At 41.6% G+C, this 19,425-nt stretch overlaps 1 protein-coding gene across 19 annotated transcripts in view; it reads right to left on the bottom strand.

The window, feature by feature from the left end:
* Positions 1-19,425, bottom strand: part of TTN (titin) — a 287,195-nt gene that overhangs the window by 49,832 nt on the left and 217,938 nt on the right. For all 19 annotated transcript variants that reach the window (XM_060152562.1, XM_060152541.1, XM_060152543.1 and 16 more), the window contains 31 exons: positions 18,883-19,185; positions 17,891-18,193; positions 17,518-17,799; positions 17,120-17,419; positions 16,724-17,026; positions 16,320-16,628; positions 15,925-16,206; positions 15,503-15,802; positions 15,124-15,417; positions 12,067-15,033; positions 11,423-11,743; positions 11,040-11,324; positions 10,643-10,942; positions 10,042-10,344; positions 9,337-9,612; positions 8,934-9,233; positions 8,539-8,841; positions 8,061-8,360; positions 7,288-7,575; positions 6,627-6,923; positions 5,763-6,065; positions 5,356-5,661; positions 3,951-4,238; positions 3,565-3,855; positions 3,187-3,474; positions 2,436-3,023; positions 2,231-2,335; positions 1,566-1,763; positions 1,166-1,462; positions 489-1,076; positions 95-397 (listed from right to left, as the gene is read on the bottom strand). In XM_060152562.1, coding sequence (XP_060008545.1) covers positions 95-397; positions 489-1,076; positions 1,166-1,462; positions 1,566-1,763; positions 2,231-2,335; positions 2,436-3,023; positions 3,187-3,474; positions 3,565-3,855; positions 3,951-4,238; positions 5,356-5,661; positions 5,763-6,065; positions 6,627-6,923; positions 7,288-7,575; positions 8,061-8,360; positions 8,539-8,841; positions 8,934-9,233; positions 9,337-9,612; positions 10,042-10,344; positions 10,643-10,942; positions 11,040-11,324; positions 11,423-11,743; positions 12,067-15,033; positions 15,124-15,417; positions 15,503-15,802; positions 15,925-16,206; positions 16,320-16,628; positions 16,724-17,026; positions 17,120-17,419; positions 17,518-17,799; positions 17,891-18,193; positions 18,883-19,185 — 12,171 coding nt within the window. The remainder of the gene's footprint in view (positions 1-94; positions 398-488; positions 1,077-1,165; positions 1,463-1,565; positions 1,764-2,230; positions 2,336-2,435; positions 3,024-3,186; positions 3,475-3,564; positions 3,856-3,950; positions 4,239-5,355; positions 5,662-5,762; positions 6,066-6,626; positions 6,924-7,287; positions 7,576-8,060; positions 8,361-8,538; positions 8,842-8,933; positions 9,234-9,336; positions 9,613-10,041; positions 10,345-10,642; positions 10,943-11,039; positions 11,325-11,422; positions 11,744-12,066; positions 15,034-15,123; positions 15,418-15,502; positions 15,803-15,924; positions 16,207-16,319; positions 16,629-16,723; positions 17,027-17,119; positions 17,420-17,517; positions 17,800-17,890; positions 18,194-18,882; positions 19,186-19,425) is intronic.

Genomic DNA, 19,425 nt, shown 5'->3' with positions numbered 1-19,425 from the left:
AAGGCACAAAAGTGTTAAGGGTTTGGCTTTTGTATAAATTATATAAAATACTGGCACTCCCAAATGAGCTGTATTGAAAAAGATAAATACTAACATGCTACATCTTTCATTAGAACAGGATTTGAAGTATCACTAGGTGGACCAATTCCTGCTTTGTTCTCTGCACTGACACGGAATTCGTAGGTGTTTCCTTCTTGCAGTCCTGTTACTTTGTATCTGAGATCGGAAACTGGAGTCTTTGTTGCTCTCACCCATCGCAAGCCTTTCTTCTCTCTCCTTTCTACATGATACCCTGTGATCTCACTGCCACCATCATCAACTGGTCTTTTCCAACTGACAGTGGCAGTGTTTTTAGTGACATTGGACACCTCTGGTTTTCCAGGGGGGCCAGGTGGACCTGAAAAGAAAGCAAATTTATGAGAAATCTATGATTTCCTAAATTCTGCTGCAAATGCTTACATATCAGTTCCTTTATATGCTCTACGTACCAAATCTGTCTACCATCTTGACAGGTTCGGACTGTACGGGTTCCCCTTTGCCATACTGGTTTACAGCTGAGACCCGGAAGAGGTACTCATTTCCCTGGATAAGTTTGGTTGCCACATGCCTGCAAGTCTGAATATCTTCGGCAAACACTGTCCACAAAAGTCGGCTGGTTTCTCTCTTTTCAAGAACATAAGACTTAATTGGTGAGCCGCCATCTTCTAAGGGAGGTGTCCATGTAAGCGTTGCTTTTTCAGCAGAAACATTACTGACTTCGATCGGACCTGGGGGACCAGGTACATCGAGGACTGTCACCTTCACATGCTCCTCCTTTGTGCCAAAAGCATTGGTAGCAGTGATGGTGTATTCATCAGCATCTTTTCTAGTGGCATACTTGATGGCAAGCATGGAAGATGTTGGGGTTGAAGTTATCTGAACGATGTCTGATGGTCTGATGTCTTTTCCTGCCCTGGACCAACTTGACTTTGGAAGAGGCTTGCCGAGAATGCTAATGGCATTCAAAACAATGGTGTCACCTGCTTTAACTGTTAGCCCATCCTTTATTGTGGGATCAAGGACAATGGTTGGTGCCTCTGCAAAGGAGAAAAGAACATTTTAATCAGAAAAGGAAGGATGCTTAATTTACTATTGTTTATGTGCATAAAAAGTGAAATAGACCTACCATATTCATCCTTGCAAATAATGGTTCCTGTACTTTCTGATGGAGCACTGATAGCACCTGCTATATTCTTTGCTCTAATTCTGAATTCATATTTTCCACCCTCAACAAGGTCAGTAACAGTAAAGGCACAATCTGTGACATTAACATGGTTGGCTTTCATCCAAGATTTAGAGGGAAGATCTCGCTTCTCCACTATGTATCCAGTCAACTTATGACCACCATCATATTTGGGTTCAGTCCAAATGAGAGTCACTGAATTCCTTGTTACATTAATAACCTCAGGTTTGCCAGGAGGATCTAAAATAAAGCAAAAAACAGACAAAGAAACCCGGTCAAACACACACCAATGTTCTCTTCATGAAGAAAATACACCTGGATTTTGCTTTGTATAATGACTTACCAATTGGATCAAGTGCCACAACTGGCTCTGATGGCAGGCTTGGCTTGCCTACTCCTGCTAAATTGATTGCCATAACTCGGAATTCATATTCCAGACCTTCAGTTAGTCCTGTCACTTTGAAGTCTTTCATCCTAACAGGAGTCTTGTTAGCCCTCTTCCACAAAAGGCTATTTCTTTCCTTGGACTCGATATGATACCCTACAAAAGATCCAGTGATGTGTCAATTCACATAGAAAGTACAAATGTAGCCTGATTTTTAAATACATACGTACACACACACATACACACACACACGCACAGAGCAAGTAATCATTCTTGCTTGTATGTATACTTTTATTACCTAGGCATAGAGCCATTTTTTCCTCTTGGAATAGACATTTATTGCACCTTCTGTCAAAAAGTTTTACCTTACAAAAATAGATATCATTAAGAAAGCCTTTATTAACTATTACATTAGGAGGTTTTCATTGAAATTAAGCATTAGCTTAATGAATTAGCTTAATGCTTCATGTACTGAATGCATAATGAACTGAAAAAAGGAAAATACATTTTTGTATGTGCAGATAGTGCTATAAATAAGGAGCACAGATTCAACTTGTTTTCAGGGAGGAAGATTTGGAAGAAATCTTAATGTAAACGCTGTAGGGTAAGAGCCAACTAAATACCTGTAATTGGAGAGCCTCCAGTTCTCCTGGGGTCAGTCCAAGTTAGAGATACGGAATCATGTCTGACATCCACAATATTGGGAGGTGGGGGAGCATCGGGCACATCTAGGAAAAAATAGATAATGCAAGATTTATAATTAGGAATGTATTATAAATAAGCCAGAACCATGTTTTGCTTTATGTTTTCTGACCTTGAGACACTTACCAAATGGATGTCTAGCAACAATTGGCTCCGATTTCAAGCCCTGTCCTACACCGTATTTATTTTCGGCACTGACCCTGAAGGTGTATTCCATACCCTCAAGAAGTCTCATGACTCTAAAGGTGGTTTTCTGGACAGCTGAGGCACATGTCACCCACTTGTTGTTTACAGAATCTCTCTTCTCTAGGATATAGTTGGTGATCTCAGAACCTCCGTCGTCCTTTGGAGGACCCCACTTTAAGGTCATGGCTTCTGCTGTGACTTCGTCAAATTTGATCGGTCCAGTGGGGATGCCAGGCTTGCCGACAACTTTTATGGAGAGGGTTCCTTCCTTGGTGCCGGCAACATTCTTCAGTGTGATTGTGTATTTTCCAGCATCAGATTTTTGGCAGTCATTCACTACAAGAGTTGTGTTAACTGCAGATGACTCGACACTGACCCTTGTGCCTGTTGCTAGAGGATCTTCTCCTTTCTTCCAGGACACGGATGGAGCTGGCTTGCCTTTTATGGGGATCTTAAGACGGAAGTTGCTGTTTTCTTTAGCCAGGTAGCACAAATCAGGAAGGTCCTTTAAGTCAAGGTCAGGAGCCACTGTAAAACAGCAGAGATAAGTTACTGTTATTTTTAATGCCAGGCAGTTAATTTTTTCAGATCGTTATAGTTTTTAAAAGATTTTTACATAAGCCAGTGAGTAGGGCTCAAGAGGGCACTTTTGATGACAAAGGGAAAATGGAGATGATGGCTGAAGGCTTACCGACATCATCCTTTGCCACAACAGTGATTTCACTTGGGGTCCCTTCTCCGTTTTCATTCTCGGCACTCACTCTGAAGGTGTATTCCTCCCCTTCGGTCAAATCTTTCATGGAATACTGTAAGTTTAGTGATTTCATGACTCGTTGCCACTTATTTTCTTCAGTCAGGATATCAACGACATATCCGATAATTCGACTCCCACCATCGCTGCGAGGCTTTTTCCAGCCTATGCTGCAAGATGACTTGGTCACAGACGTCACTTTAAGGTCCACAACTGGTCCAGGGGTTTCTAAAGCAAAGGAGAAACGATAAGTCTAAGCCCTGGATAACCAAGGTAAGATGTCACTCAAAATGACGGGATGGTAGCTTATTTGCTCACCGGAAGCTTTCACGGCATCACGTGTTTCACCGGGATCACCAATGCCGTACTCATTTTCCGCAAACACCCTGAAGAAGTAGGATTTTCCTTCCTCCAAGTTAGAAACTCTGAAGCTTGTTTTGGAGCACTCCGTTGTCACGGTGGACCAGGACTTCCTCTCTGCGTCACGCTTTTCTACCACATAGTTTATGATGGGGCTTCCGCCATCAACAATGGGAGGATCCCAGGTAACATAAGCAGAATCTTTGGATATTTCTTTGACAGTCACATTGACGGGTGGCCCAGGAGTATCTGAATAAATAGTGGGTAGATAAGAAATGAATATGTAAAAAATACATAGACTACATTTTAAGCATATATATGATTGTTTTTTCAAGTGGACTTACCAAGCACTTTCACTACAATGGTATATTCTTTTGTACCACAGCTGTTCTTCAGAGTCAAGATATATTTTCCTGCATCATATTTGTTCACATTTTCACAGCGCAAGAAAGTGTCAAAGTCAGTTGACTTTATGTCCAGTCCAGTCCTTTCTCTTAGATTGACATTTGGTTTAGACCAAGTTATCTTGGGAGGTGGACGTCCTTTTACTGGTACATACAGTCTCATTGTAACTCCAGCACGTAATATGAGTGTTTTCCTCAAATCAGCATCAAGTTCTCCCTCAGGTGGAACTGTTTAATGTTGGAGTAAAGACAGAGTAATAATGGTCAAATGTATTTCCAAGAACTGGCCTGATCACTCCTAAAATATGTTTCTTTCCATAACGGATCTCTAGTTCTTTAGAAAATCCTTAATATAATCCTCAAAACTTTTGCCAACTATTTTTAAAAATTAATTAATTAATTTATTGGCTACTTTGGGTCTTCGTTGCTGCGTGCAGGCTTTCTCTAGTTGTGGTGAGTGGGGGCTGCTCTTTGTTGTGGAGCACAGGCTCTAGGCACGCGGGCTCAGTAGTTGTGGCTCGTGGGCTCTAGAGCGCAGGCTCAGTAGTTGTGGCGCACCAGCTTAGTTGCTCCGCGGCATGTGGGATCTTCCCCGACCAGGACTCGAACCCGTGTCCCCTGCACTGGCAGGCAGATTCTTAACCACTGCGCCACCAGGGAAGTCCCGTTGCCAACGATTTTAATATTCTGTAGCAATTATTGATCTTTCTATTTTCCAATATCCTATAGGCCGACCCAAGTTTTCCCTGGAGGATCTGCATCTCATCTCATGAACCTTATATACTCTTAAACTCTCTGTATATTAAAAGTAGATGATTGGTTTTTGGCTTTCTTCCAGTGAAGGCACTCCACTATATACTCTTCACTTCATTGTAGGAAGAAAAGTACACAGAAGGTGAAGTATAATACCAAGTAATTCAAAGTAAAAGGAGCACTGGTTAGGGAGAATAAGTGAATAGAAGAAATGGTGAGAAGAGAAATTAAGATGATGGAGAGCTTACCATTATATACTTATGGAGAGGGGTAGATTAGAAGAGAAAATAAAAACCTAAGAATGATAAATAGCTCACTACTTAGTTTTAAAAAATCTTTTTATTCTCAGAATAAAATTCCTATATTCTGTATTCTTTTGAAGACATGAAATTCTCATACTTGCATTCCATTGAGCTTATTATACAATACCATAAAGTACCAACCCAGCTCTCCTAAAATGTGTTGATACTTGTAGAGTTACCAACCCTAAAACTTCTTATAAATAACTAAATCTACATAAGGGAGTCCCATACTCCCTCTTACAATATGACTGATGAGAAGAGTTCTGTATGTTTTTCCTGGTAATACTTACTTAAAATGTCCTTGGGACAGTGTTTATCTGGCACATCACTGGGGTCACTATATCCTATCTTATTAACGGCATACACGCGGAACTGATATTCTGTGTTTTCCATTAGGCCGGTAACCTCAAAGCGGGTTTTCTGTAGCTTCTGTGGTAAATTGCACCTCACCCAGTTATCAGAATCAGCTCGTTTTACTTCAACAAGGTAACCAATGATAGGGCTACCACCGTCATAGGCTGGCTTGCCCCAAGATAGACTCACAGAGCTATGGGTTGTATCATATACTTTGGGAAAAGCTGGTGGACCAGGAGGATCTGAGGATAAATAATAATAGAAAATTTTCATTAAAACCTCATTCCCAGTTGTTGAATGTTGATTATAACACAGGATATTGGACACTCTCATGAAAACTTACACAGAGGATCTTGGGCATAAGCAGCTTTGGATACGTCACTGGGTTTGCCTGGTCCAGCCTTATTTATAGCTGTAACTCGGAACTCATATTCCGTGCCTTCTTGGAGACCTGTTGCTTTTATCGTTCTTTCTATAACGGGTTTTCTGTTGACCTTAGTCCAGTTAATTGCCTGGGTTTCCCGCTTTTCAACCAAATAGCCAGTGATGGGGGAGCCGCCATCATCTGCTGGTGGTTTCCAGCTTACTGTCATGTGATCTTTGGTTATGTTGCTAATAACAGGAGGATCACAGCGTCCGGGTGGGTCTGCAGAGATTGATTGACAAGTTAATGTCCCAGTCTAAAAGGTAATATTTAAAAAGTAAAATGAGTTATTTGTAGTGAGGTGGATGGACCTTGAGTCTGTCATACAGAGTGAAGTCAGAAAGAAAAAAACAAATACCGTATGCTAACACATATAGATGGAATCTTTAAAAAAAAAAAATCATTCTGAAGAATGTAGGGGCAGGACAGGAATAAAGACACAGACCTAGAGAATGGACTTGAGGATACGGGGACAGGTAAGGGTAAGCTGGGACGAAGTGAGAGTGGCATGGACATATATACCCTACCAAATGTAAAATAGATAGCTAGTGGGAAGCAGCCGCATAGCACAGGGAGATCAGCTCGGTGCTCTGTGACCACCTAGAGGGGTGGGATAGGGAGCGGGGGAGGGAGACCCAAAAGGGAGGGGATATGGGGATATATGTATACGTATAGCTGATTCACTTTGTTATACAGCAGAAACTAACACACCATTGTAAAGCAATTATACTCCAATAAAGATGTTTAAAAAAAAAGAGAAAAACCTCAGGAGAATGTTCTTACCATATGGGTTTTTAGCAGTTGCTGGTTCAGTTAAGATCGGGTCGCCCACTCCGTATTTATTTTCAGCACAAATTCGGAACTGATACTCATGGCCTTCTATCAGTTTCTCCACGCTGCAGCTGGTGATGGGCACAGTGGCAGAGACTTGTGCCCAGTTGGGTCTGCTCGTTTCACGTTTGTCAACAACATAGTTGGTGATTTCTGAGCCCCCATCTTCAAGAGGAGGTTCCCAAGAAAGCATTGCACGATCTGAATACATTTTGTTGACTTTAACAGATGCTGGAGGACCTGGTTTATCTGAAAGGATAAGAAAGAAAAGTGAAGTCTTTCACTTGCACATGTGAAATAGGGAATGAGTAGAGTGGAGGTCTGGAGACCTGGGCTGCAGCCTTTATGTTGTCATTAACTTCCTATACGACCTTGGAAGTGACTTAATTTTTCCGAATATTAATTTCCTCATATCTAAAATTATGTAACTGGAATATGTGATCTCTAGTGGTCTTTTCGGCTGTAAAACGCTCTTTTTCTCTGATGAGGATAATTCCGCGATGACGAAAGATACATCGAGATAGGTATCTTTTCTCACATATTATTTTGTAAATTCTATGACATCACATTAACCAAAGGGAAACATGAGATTCTAGCGAAGTGCTTTAGTTACCTAACACTTTGAGCTTGATGGTGGCTGATTTGGAGCCACTTGCATTTTCGGCAGTGATGGTGTAGTCCCCTGAGTCTTTCCGACTCACGCTGAACAGCTCCAGGGTACACAGGTTCCGCTGCATGGCCATCTTGATGCCTTCTGATGCTTTCAGCGGCGTGCCGTCCTTCTTCCAAGAGACTGTGGGCATTGGTTTACCAAAAACAGTAGCATCCAGGCAAACATTAGTTCCGGCTTTCACGGTGAGCAAAGATTTCATAGCCACACTCAGGTCTATCCTGGGAGGAACTGGAAAGAAATAAGATAAAAGGATTTAATATATGCAAAGCTATATTATATAATTCTTACTGATAAAAGTCGGAAATCCATACGCTGTCTTTTTCAAGGTGGGATTTTTTTAAAGTAACATTATTCATTATAAAAGAAATGCCGAAATTTGATAACGCTGAAAGTATAAAGAAAAAAGTGAAGATCGCCCATCATTCCAGCATCCTTAAAGCTTCACTCTTATCATTTTGGTGCATTTCTTTGGCACCTTCTTGTGCCTGTGCCTGTGTATGGTTAAAATTATGCGGTCCACACAGTTTTGTATCCTGTTTTTTAGTTTAGCATATTATTAAGATTCTCCATAATCATTTTTTAGTGTCTGTATACAAAGTACCTATCATTTTACTTGTCCTTATTTCCATAGGTGTAGATTTAGTTTTTTATTAGGAGAAATATACATTATGAGTGCCGTCCACCTTTGCCTGTAATGTTCAACAGAATCTTACCATTTTCTGCCATGATAGTCACTGGATCAGAAGGTTCAGAAGGCTGGCTAATGTTTACCGCAGTCTTGGCAATTGCTCTAAATTGATACTGAGCATTCTCTTCTAGGCCAGTAGCTGTGTACTCTTCCTGGGGAATCTGGTGAGGTGAAGTATTACACCGTACCCACTTATCACCAGGAAGTTTGCAAGCTTCTACGAAATAGCCAGCAATTTTGCTGCCTCCATCATGTTTTGGACGGGCCCAGATGAGGGACACAGTACTCTTGGAAACATCAATAACTTCAGGCTTTCCAGGAGGATCTAAAACCAAAAGAGATATTCTCAGCATTGATCTTAACAGCAGAAATTTTAAACTCTGTGTTTCACAGTGTCACCCAGAACATATTCCTGAATGGAAATAGTAACCTTCAGAGACTCCAAGATTTAAATGTGTCCTCATAATACTTTAAAAAAAAAAATTACTCAAAAAGTTACTCACCAACTGGCGTTCTCGCAGTTACATATTCAGTTGGTTTGCTGGGTGGGCTGGGTCCAGCTTTATTTAGGGCATAGATTCTGAATGAATACTCAAGGCCTTCTACCAGGCCAGGACAGGGATATTCAGTTGACCGGACAGGGGAATCGTTAGCTTTCACCCAGAGCAAACTGTTTCTTTCTTTGCGTTCAATCAGGTAGCCGGTAATGGGGCTCCCTCCATCGCTGTCTGGTCTATCCCACGCCACGAATATGCAGTCTTTGTTGACTTTAGTGACTCGTGCATTCTTGGGTTCACTGGGAACATCTGGAGATGAAGTTCAGGGAAATATCAGTTTCTAGCCTAAGTAACAGACTAGAAAGAAAACACAATTTTTTTTCTTCCTGAAAGAAACATACCAAATGGGAACTTAGCCAGCATCTTTGGAGATGTGAGAGGCTCTGAAATGCCAAATCGATTCTCAGCACGGACCCGGAAGATATACTCTTGGCCTGGGATCAGTTTTCCAACCCTGCAGGAAGTTTTTGTCACTGAAGCTAGCGCTGTCACCCAGTCACCCCTGCTCACGTCACACTTCTCCACTATGTAATTGGTGACATTACTGCCTCCGTCCTCCAGGGGGATGTGCCATGACAGGGAGCAGGCATTGGCATCTATGTCAGAAATGTCAAACGGAGGCTGAGGGGGCCCAGGAACGTCTGCATGAACCGAGAGGAAAGAAATGTAAGAATAGGGATTTGACTGTAAAATATGTTTCTGATACTCATATTTGGATGGCCATTTGTCTAACACATAACCTACCCATGACGATAACTTTGATTTTCTGAGTGTCTGTCCCAGAACTGTTTTCTGCAGTGAGGCTATAGTAACCGCTGTCTTTCCTAGCAACATCTTTTATGATCAGAACTGAAGAATTGTCTGCTTTATGTACTGCCAGGTGGCTGGATGTGACAACTTCATCTTCTCCTTTTTTCCATTTACAGATCGGATGAGGCTTTCCATACACATGGGCTTCAATTCGGAGTTTCTTCCCAGCTTTGATAATAATTTGCTCTGGCATAAGGATCTTGGGTGGCACTAAAAGTAAGATGAAGATACGTTAATTTGGCAGGGAGGTTAAATTTCCTCTGGTGGGGAACTATACTAGTGCTTTTCAAATTGTGGATTGCAACCCATTAGTGGATTCAAATTAATGTTTGCATTACTGCTGATACTTTTTAAAGAGCATGGGATCGAAACGAATTGAGAATATCTGAGGCCAGCATACATGATAAGAATGGGTGTTGCTTTAAGAAACTTTTTCTAAGTCATATATATGTACGTGTGTCCTGTGTCATGATTTAAGGTGTATTTACTACCTGTTGTGGGTCCAGGTGTTTCCAAACCCCTGTTCTCGACTATATTTCAAGTACTTCTGGAACTAGCTTCTTCAGGGATAAACATCTACATGTCGAAAGAAAATCCTCATGAACTTTTATCGCATGGAAAACGACTCTGACTACTTACACAGCTGTGTTTTGGCTTCATACACTCCCTCAGCTTCTCTTGGCAAACTGACTCCAACAGCATTTCTGGCCGCTACCCTAAATTTGTATTTCTTTCCTTCCTTGAGGCCGGTGACGACAAGGCTGAGGTCTTTCACCACCGAGTACTCTGTCCAGTGACCTGCAGGCAGCTCTTCGTCTCTGTAACTAACGATGTAGCCGTCGACCTTGGCACCTCCATCGCGCAGGGGAGGTAACCAGGCTAACGCAGCGCTGTTCTTTGTCATTTCAGTAACTTCTAGTTTCCTGGGGGGATCCGGCTCACCTAGAAGAAAAAAATCACCCAGGTAACCTAATCCATCCCTTTGGAAATACGCATAAATGTTTGCGTATGCCACTTGCTTCAGAGTATATGGAAACTATGGTTCGGGATGTTGAAAGTAAAAAGGACACGGATGAGTCAGATCAAAAAAGTCTTCAGTGAGTGAGTTAGATATTTATTTGTACTGTTTAGGTTTCTACAAGTGAAGGCCCTTTCATTAGTGGAGTAAAATGTTTCGGTATCTTGATTTTGCTGAGGTCGGGGACTGGAGTTAAAAGGAGGGAGAAAGGATGTAACTTACTTAGAGGATCTGTTGCGAGCACTGGTTTGGGTATGTCTGTTGGGACGCCGGAGCCATACTCATTGACAGCAGTTACTCTGAAGAAATACTCAGTCCCAGGGACAAGATTGCTGACGTGGAAGCTCGTTTTCTTGACTTCTGGGGTGACTGTCGACCACGTCTTTCTATCTGCCTCACGTTTCTGCACAATGTAATGTGTCACTTGGCTCCCACCATCGTTCTCGGGAGGGGCCCAGGAAATGTGGCATGATGTTTTAGTGACATCCGAAACTTTTAAATCAGACACAGGTCCAGGAGTATCTGTGAAGGACGACAAAATCATATATACGAGTCCCCTCAGCCTCCTTATTAACTAAGGCATTTTTGAAGGGGAGGAAGACGCTTGTTTATAACCCACCTAATACTCTGACATTCACGAACACGGCCTTTTCTCCAGCCAGGTTCACAAGCGTCAGGGAGTATTTTCCTGAGTCATCACGGGTAGAATTGGGGATGACAAGGAAGGCCATAGTGTCAACCAGATCAACTTGTCCCTTTCTGACCACGTTATCAATACCCACTTTTCGCCAAGTGACCTTAGGGGCTGGTCGCCCTCTCACTATGGCAAATAGTCGAATAGGGCATCCTGCTCTCACTGTGACCAGTTTTCTCATGCTGGCGTCCAAATCAATCTCTGGAGGTTCTGCAAATGACACAAAAGCCGTCAGTTGACTTCAGAATGTGGGGAAATCATGTGAGCAGTGAAACGTGAATGAATCAAGTGATAACATAGGGCCTCACCTAGGATTTCTTTAGGTTTAATAGCGTCCTTTAGTTCTGCAGGGCGCCCAATGCCAACTTGGTTTTGGGCACAAACCCTGAACTCATATTCCTGGTTTTCATCCAAGCTGGTCACGGTGAATTCCATGCGAACGAGTTGCGCTGCAGCACTACACCTTTTCCAGCCTTCATCAGGTGATGTATCTGGTCTCTTTGGTCTCATTTCCACAACATATCCAATGATTGGTGCGCCACCGTCATACACCGGTTTTCCCCACCCAAGAGTTATGGAACTTTTGGTTGTATCAACCACTTTGAGATTGGTCGGTGGACCAGGTGGTTCTGAAAGTAAATTATATAAGAATAAATTTACACATGGTTAACAACTACTAGTGTTACGTTAATGAGTAATTCTATATAGTCCATCCTTAATTAACCACAGATAGTACATTCAATTTCTCAATGACTCAGTCCTCCTTATTTTCCTTCATAAAATTAGAATCTACCATTGTTTGTACATTTTAGGCGATTTGGTAAAAGATCTATTTGGAAAACTACTGGCTAAGATTAAAGTTTTGATGCTGTGGATTTAACTTATTTGTCTAATACCTCTGTGCCTGAGATCAAGAGTTGGTGTAATACCAGAAAAAGCAAGAACATCATACCTATGGGGTCTTTTGCCACCACTGGCCTTGATGGCAAGCTTGGTTCTCCAATTCCAACTTCATTTTCTGCCTTGACACGGAACTGATATTCATGTCCTGGGAGGAGATTCTGTACTTTCGAACGTCTCTCAGGGATCGCACTCTTGTTGACAGGGACCCATCGTATTGAATGTTTTTCCTTTTTCTCCAAATAGTATCCTGTGATGGACTTTCCACCATCATATTCAGGTGGCGTCCAAACCACAGTCATCTCTTCTTTGCTTACTTTAGTGACTTCTGGGGGGTCAGGGCGACCAGGTCTATCATATTTGGTTTTTGCAATGACTGGTTTACTTTCTGTTGGAGGCCCTGTGCCTATTTTATTTTCTGCACGGACTCTGAAAATATATTCATTCCCTTCTATGAGACGTGTTACTGTAGTACCAGGTGTTAAGATAGCAGCAGAAAAGGTAGACCAAACCATTCTCTTGCTCTCACATTTTTCTAAAATATAATTTTGGATTTCACAGCCACCATCATCCTCTGGTGGATCCCAGCGAAGAGAACACCTATCGCTACACACGTCAAAAATTTTCAGATTTCTTACAGGCCCAGGCTTATCTAAAACATTGACAGTGGCAAAGGCCACAAAACTGCCAGCTATGTTAGTTGCTGTAATTACATATTTACCACCATCACTTCGCTTTGCTTTAGTAAGAGAAAATTTAGATGAATCACCACTGGTAGCAATGTTGACCCTTGGTGATCTTGTTAAGTCTGTCGCATCTTTGTCCTTCGTCCATGAAACTTCTGGAAATGGTTTGCCTCTAACACCTGCCTCAAGTCGAATGGTGTCCCCTGCTTTGACAGTTAGCACACCACTTAATTTCAGATCAAGTACTGGTTTCTGCAGGTCTTCCTTTACAACAACTTCCTCTGTCTTCACCCAGTCACTTTCCCCACCTTCATTCTTCGTTTGCACTCTGAACTCATAAATCTGGTTTTCAACACATTTGTCAACCATGTAGTGGGTTTCTTTAATGCCTCCTTTATGCACTCTTTCCCAGTCATCAGAGCCCTTCAGCTTCCTTTCAACATGATATGATAGATTTGGGCTACCACCATCATAAGCAGGCCGCCTCCATTTTAGGTAGACAAATGTCTTTCCTTTATCTGCAATATGAAGGTTTTCAGGCTCACCTGGTCTATCAATAGGGTTAATAGCCAGAATTGGAGTTTTTGTTTCAGTGGTTGGCCCAACACCTACTTTATTTTCTGCACAAACTCGGAAATAGTATTCATGGTTGGCTAAAAGGTTGGCCTTGATTAATCGCTTAGTGACATCTGAAGCAACAATTGACCAGCCTTTCTGGTTTGGTTTGCGATATTCCACTATGAAGTTTGTTATTTCTGAGCCACCGTTATCTAGAGGGTTTTCCCAAGAAATTGTACAGTTCTCTTTGGTTACGTTGCTGATCTTTAAATTCTGGCAAGGTCCAGGTCTGTCAAGGACATTAACGATAGCAGAACCTTGGGCATGTCCACTGCTGTTCTTAGCTGAGATGATATACTTGCCGTGATCAGCTCTAACAGCTTCTTTAATTTGCAACTCAGCACGAGGTAGATCGTGAATTAGGTCAACCCGCTTTTCTCGGGCCAATACTTTGCCTTCCTTGGACCAAGTTATGTCTGGTTGAGGTCTGCCTTTGACCCGAGCAAGAATGCGGATAGTTTGGCCCACCCTAACGGTAATAACATCACGACAGGTAACATCAAGTTCTACTTCTGGAGGATGAAGGATGTCCTTTGCAATCACAGATTCTGCTAGCTCTCTTGGCTCTCCCTCTCCCACAATATTAGCTGCCTTTATTCGGAATCTGTACTCATTTCCTTCAATTAGTCCAGGTACCCTAAAGGCACATTGCCTAATGAGTTCATCTTTATTAATCCTGCTCCACTGTGTTGCTCCAGCTTTCTGACATTCCACTACATAGCCCAGAATGGGGCTACCACCATCACTGAGAGGCTTTGTCCACACCAGGTCAGCTGTTTCTCTGGTCTTGTCTTTCAGCTTAGGATTAATAGGTGGTCCAGGTGGTTTGATGGGCCGGCAAGCTTTTATTGGATCAGAACTTGGGGACGGATTGCTTAGTCCTGCAAGATTCTCAGCAAAAGCTCTAAACTCATATGTATTTCCCTCATAGAGTCCAGTCACTCTAAACTTCATGTCCACTAGAGGTGTTTTGTTGACCCTCATCCATTTGCCTGTTACTTCTCGACGTTCCACATAGTAACCAGTTATTGGACTGCCACCATCAGATTTTGGCAGAGTCCAAGACACTGTTGCAGCATTTTCAGTAATGTCAGTAACTACTGGTTTACCGGGAGGAGATGGAGGACTAAACTTATGTTTAGCAACAGTAGGTATGGAGTCAAGGGGAGGGCCAACACCAATCTTATTCTCTGCTTTCACTCGGAAGACATATTCACAGCCCTTCTGCAGATGTGGGACTTTCAGCTTTGTCTTACTGCTTCCTGAAGAGACAACACCCCATGTGTCTTTCTTTGTGTCTTTTTTCTCAACAATATAATTTATCACAGGGCTTCCTCCATCATCCTTAGGTGGCTGCCATGAGATAGTCATATGTTCAGGGGTAACTTCCAGAATATTAATAGGGCCTGTTGGTGGACCAGGAACATCAAGAACAGTAAGATGTACAGCCACTGTTTTGGCGCCAGCTGCATTGGAAACTGTGATCTGATGTTCCCCAGTGTCTCTCCTTAAGCAGTTCTTAATGGTGAGTACTGATGAGAAGTTGTCAGTTTCAACGGTATAGTGTTCATCTGTTTTAATCTCATTCCCATCGGTTGTCCACTTTGCAGTAGGAACAGGTACACCTCTTATAATGGCAGGGAATCTGACTGTAGTTCCAGCTTTTACCACAAGGCCTTCAATTAATTTCACATCCAGCTCCACAGATGGAGGCACTGGAAAGGAAACATGAGGAAATTAGATTTTGATTTTCACAATATGAATAATTTTAAAAAGAAAGAAAATAATTCCAATCTAAAAATTACCTAGTTTTTCTTGACATTCTATTGGGATAGTTGTGTCAGGAAGACCAAGACCCACAATGTTTTCAGCTTTTACACGGAATCTATAGGTCTTTCCTTGTTGTAGTCCGGTAACAACACACTCTAAGTTTGTCACAGTCTTGAACTTAATCCAGTCTTGGGTGCCCTCTTCTTGATATTCCACCAAATATCCAGTGATTGGAGAGCCACCATCACGATCTGGCTTATTCCAAACAAGGGAGACTTCAGTCTTGTCAACATCTACATGGTGTAGGTTCTTGGGTGGCCCTGGAGGATCTTTTAAGAAGAAGAAGTTATGATGAATAAACAATATTCTCAAAACAGTAAAACAGTACTTTTGTATCCAAAGAGAGCAACTTACGTAGGGGATCCAGAGCCTTGATGGGTTTAGATGTTTCTATAAAAGGACCACGTCCATACTGGTTCTCAGCAGCTACTCGGAAGAGATACTGATTGCCTTCAGTAAGATGTTTAGCAAAGTGGCTCTTTTTCTTTGATGTAGTTGAAAGAGGTGACCACTGGACACTGGCAACATCTCTCCTCTCAACCACATAATTTGTAATGACAGAACCACCATCATCTAGTGGTTCCTTCCAAGTAAGGTAACAAGAATCTTTCCTAACTTCACTGACTTCCAGATCTCTAGGTGGCCCAGGCTTATCTGAAAAGTGTTAAGTAATGCAGTTATATAAGTGATTTAATCCAGATAAGAACTCAAAATGTATTTAGAGTTACTTTTATATGCTATTGCATTAAGTACATCACAAGTACTAAAATTCTTACCTAATACAAGTACTTTTACTGAGACAGTTTTTGAACCAGCTAGATTCTCCACTGTTAAGGAATAAATTCCACCATCTTCGTGGGCAGCATTACAGATTTCAAGCTTGCTACCAACTGGAGTAACATCAATTCTTGCTTTAGTTGGAGCCTCTCTGTCTTCTTTTTTCCAAGTTACTTTTGGGAACGGCACTCCTTTGATGACGGCACTAAGTCTTAGGGTATCACCAACCCTTATGTGTTGTTCTCTTGCCATGTTGGCATCAAGAATCAACTCAGGGGGTTCTAGAATAAAGAGAACAGTACTTACAGATTTGTTTTGTTAATATATTTTACACTTAAGCATAGACAATGAAACCTGTCTTCCTTGCAAAGGCGGCTGAGAACATTATACTCACCGAATCTGTCTTTTACTAGCACTGGCTCGGGAACATGAGCTGGATCTGATTCACTGGCTACGTTGACTGCTCTTACTCTGAACTTATAGGATTGACCATCCCGAAGACCAGTGACTTTATAGTTAGTTTCAGGACATGACTCAGGAGTGTGATTGGCTCTTTTCCATTCTTCATCTCCAACTTTCTGGTATTCAACAATATAACCCAGAATCTTGCTCCCACCATCATGACGTGGTGGCTGCCAGGTTAGATCAACTGAATTATGTGTTGTACCTATTGCTTCAGGATTAATAGGTGGACTTGGTTTCCCTACATAATAAAAGAGAAAACCAAAAAGGAGTTAGAATATAGCTGAAAACAAAGTTGGATAAAATGAAAGCTGAAAGAATGCTTTAGTACTATACCAATTGGATCTTTAGCAAAGACTGGTTTGGATGGTGGGCTTGGGTCTCCAATACCAATTTGGTTTTCTGCAGAAACCCGGAATTCATACTGACACCCTTCTAGAAGATCAGGAACCGTAAACTTAGTGTATGGATGGATAGGCTCTTTGGTAACTCTAGCCCATCGTTTAGACATCGTTTCTCTCTTTTCCAGGATGTAGTTTGTGATGGGCTTTCCGCCATCATTTGGCTTGTTCCAGGTGACTAATGCAGAGTCTTTGGTAACTTCTGTAACAACTGGCTGGTCAGGTGCATCAGGAACCCCTATAACAAACATTAGCAAAATATGTTAGAAATTTAATTCTTCCCGTTAACAATATCAAACATTGAATCACTGAAAAGAAATATGATGCATACTGAAACGATCTTTGGTTTTCATTGAATCAGACACCAGAGGATCACTTATTCCATACAGATTTTCAGCACGTATCTGGAAAATATAATCTTTTCCTTCAAGCAGTTTAGAAACTTTGCATGTTGTTTTAGCACTTGCAGATGTCACAGGCATCCAAACGTCTTTGCCCACTTCCTTCTTCTCAATAATATAATTAGTAATTTCACTGCCTCCGTCATCTAAAGGTGGCTTCCAAGAGATAACCATGTAATCTTTGGTCACCTCATCAAAAACAACTGGTCCTACCGGTGGTCCAGGACGGTCTGAGGAAAAAAAAAAAAAAATCACACCACAAAATGTTATTTCCACTTCTGCTTTGGAAAGAACAGAATGTCTCTAATTCTTGCTAAATAATACTTACCAACGACATTAACTTGACAGAAACCTTTCCTGGAGCCTGTACTGTTCTCCACAACCACACAGTATTTGCCAGAATCCGAACGCTTGGCCTTGAGCTTCTCTAGAGCAAGTGTTGTTGGCGAGGTCTTTATATGAGTGCAGTCATCTTCTAGCACATCAACTTCATCTTTGAACCAAGTAACCTTAGGCTTTGGTTTGCCTGAGTAACGGCCAGTGAGGGCAAAAGCTTCACCAACTCGAATCGTGAGTTTATCTCTGAAGTCGAGGTCAAGCGTTGGAGGAGCTGAAATGTATAAAGGAAAGTCAGTTTGATGTCTTAAGGTAAACCTATAAGTGTACACGTTTTCAAAGTGTAAGCTGCATTTGACACATACCTAGCTCATCCTTGCAAGTGATTGGCTTGGTGCAAAATGATGGTTTGCCTTGTCCAACAATATTGATGGCACTGACACGGTACTCATAGGTATCGCCTTCTTTTAAGCCTTTCACACTGTACTTCCTGCTAAGCAAGTTGTCATTTGTAACTTTGTGGAACTTCTCAGTTCCAATGAGACGGCTTTCTAGGACATAGTTGATAATTTCGGATCCGCCATCATACTTAGGGGGATTCCAAGTCAGAGAAACAGAATCTTTAGTAACTTCTTTGACTTCTAGGTCTTCAGGACGCTCTGGTACAGCTGCAAGTGTGGAATGACAGTGAGACGAATGTCATGTTAAGAATGTAATAGAAAATGTAGTAAATAATGCTTTTTGAGGATTGCGTTTAAACATTAAACTATTCGTTTTGATAAGTAACAAAAGAAATCTCAACATAAAGTGAGTAGAGCTGAAAGGCACTCAATACAATCTAATTTCCAGATGAGGAAATAGAGGTTCATTGAGGCCAAATAATTCAGCAAAGTCCCCCAGAGTTGGTAGTTTTAATGTTTTTTAATTTATTTTAAAAAATGTTTTGGCCGCGCCACACAGCCTGTGGGATCTTAGTTCCCTGAGCAGGGATCGAACCCGCCCGCCACCCCACCACACTGGAAGTTCGGAGTCCTAACCACTGGACTGCCAGGGAAGTCCCCAGAGTTGGTAGTTTTAGAGTTAGGAAAATACTTCATGTTCATGCCATTAAGTTGGAAATTAAAAAAAGAATCCATGTAGTATTACATGGGAGGATTTGAAGAATCATATATATTCCCACAATCTCTTTCATAGTCACGTTCAAATACTACCAACATCAGAGACTACGTATTTACCTAATGAATGCTTGCCAAATGAATGAAATGCTTGGCATTTGTGTACCTACTTTGTCACTATAGTCTTTTATTAAATGAGTGAAAAAGTAATTAAAGATGAAATTGTTTTAAATTGTACTTACTTATTGGATCTCTTATGACAAGCGCATCTGTTGTCTCAACAAACGGGCCCATGCCAATACTATTTTCAGCTGCAATTCGGAAAAAGTAGGCTTTTCCTTGAATGAGACCCTGGACGGTGGCATTTTGTCGGGTAGCTGTGTATGTCACTGGGGTCCATGCTCTGCGGTCATCTTCCCTCTTTTCAATGACATAATTGGTGACTGGAGAGCCTCCATCATCTTCTGGAGAAAACCATGTCAGTTTGCAGGAGTCGTTGGTTAGGTTGTGAGACAGGAATGGTGTTCCAACAGGACCTGGCACATCTGGAAATAAGAGGAAAAGGTTTTCAGTTGTTTGACATCAATGGACTACTGGGCTCAATATTTGTTACCCTCTGTTTTTAAAAGGGAGACAAAAATGTTGTTATGAAAAGAGTGAGATTTTGTGTTTATTAATTGATTTGGTTTGTTTTTTTCTTTCCTTGTGTCTATATTCAACCATATTTTAAAATGAAGTAGGTTTGCAGTAGTTACTGGTTGCCCCTGCTTTAGTAGAAACTGAAG

The sequence above is a fragment of the Lagenorhynchus albirostris genome, chromosome 6, assembly GCF_949774975.1.
Source record: "Lagenorhynchus albirostris chromosome 6, mLagAlb1.1, whole genome shotgun sequence".
NCBI lineage: Eukaryota > Metazoa > Chordata > Mammalia > Artiodactyla > Delphinidae > Lagenorhynchus > Lagenorhynchus albirostris.
This window is presented reverse-complemented; position numbering and strand designations above follow the sequence as displayed.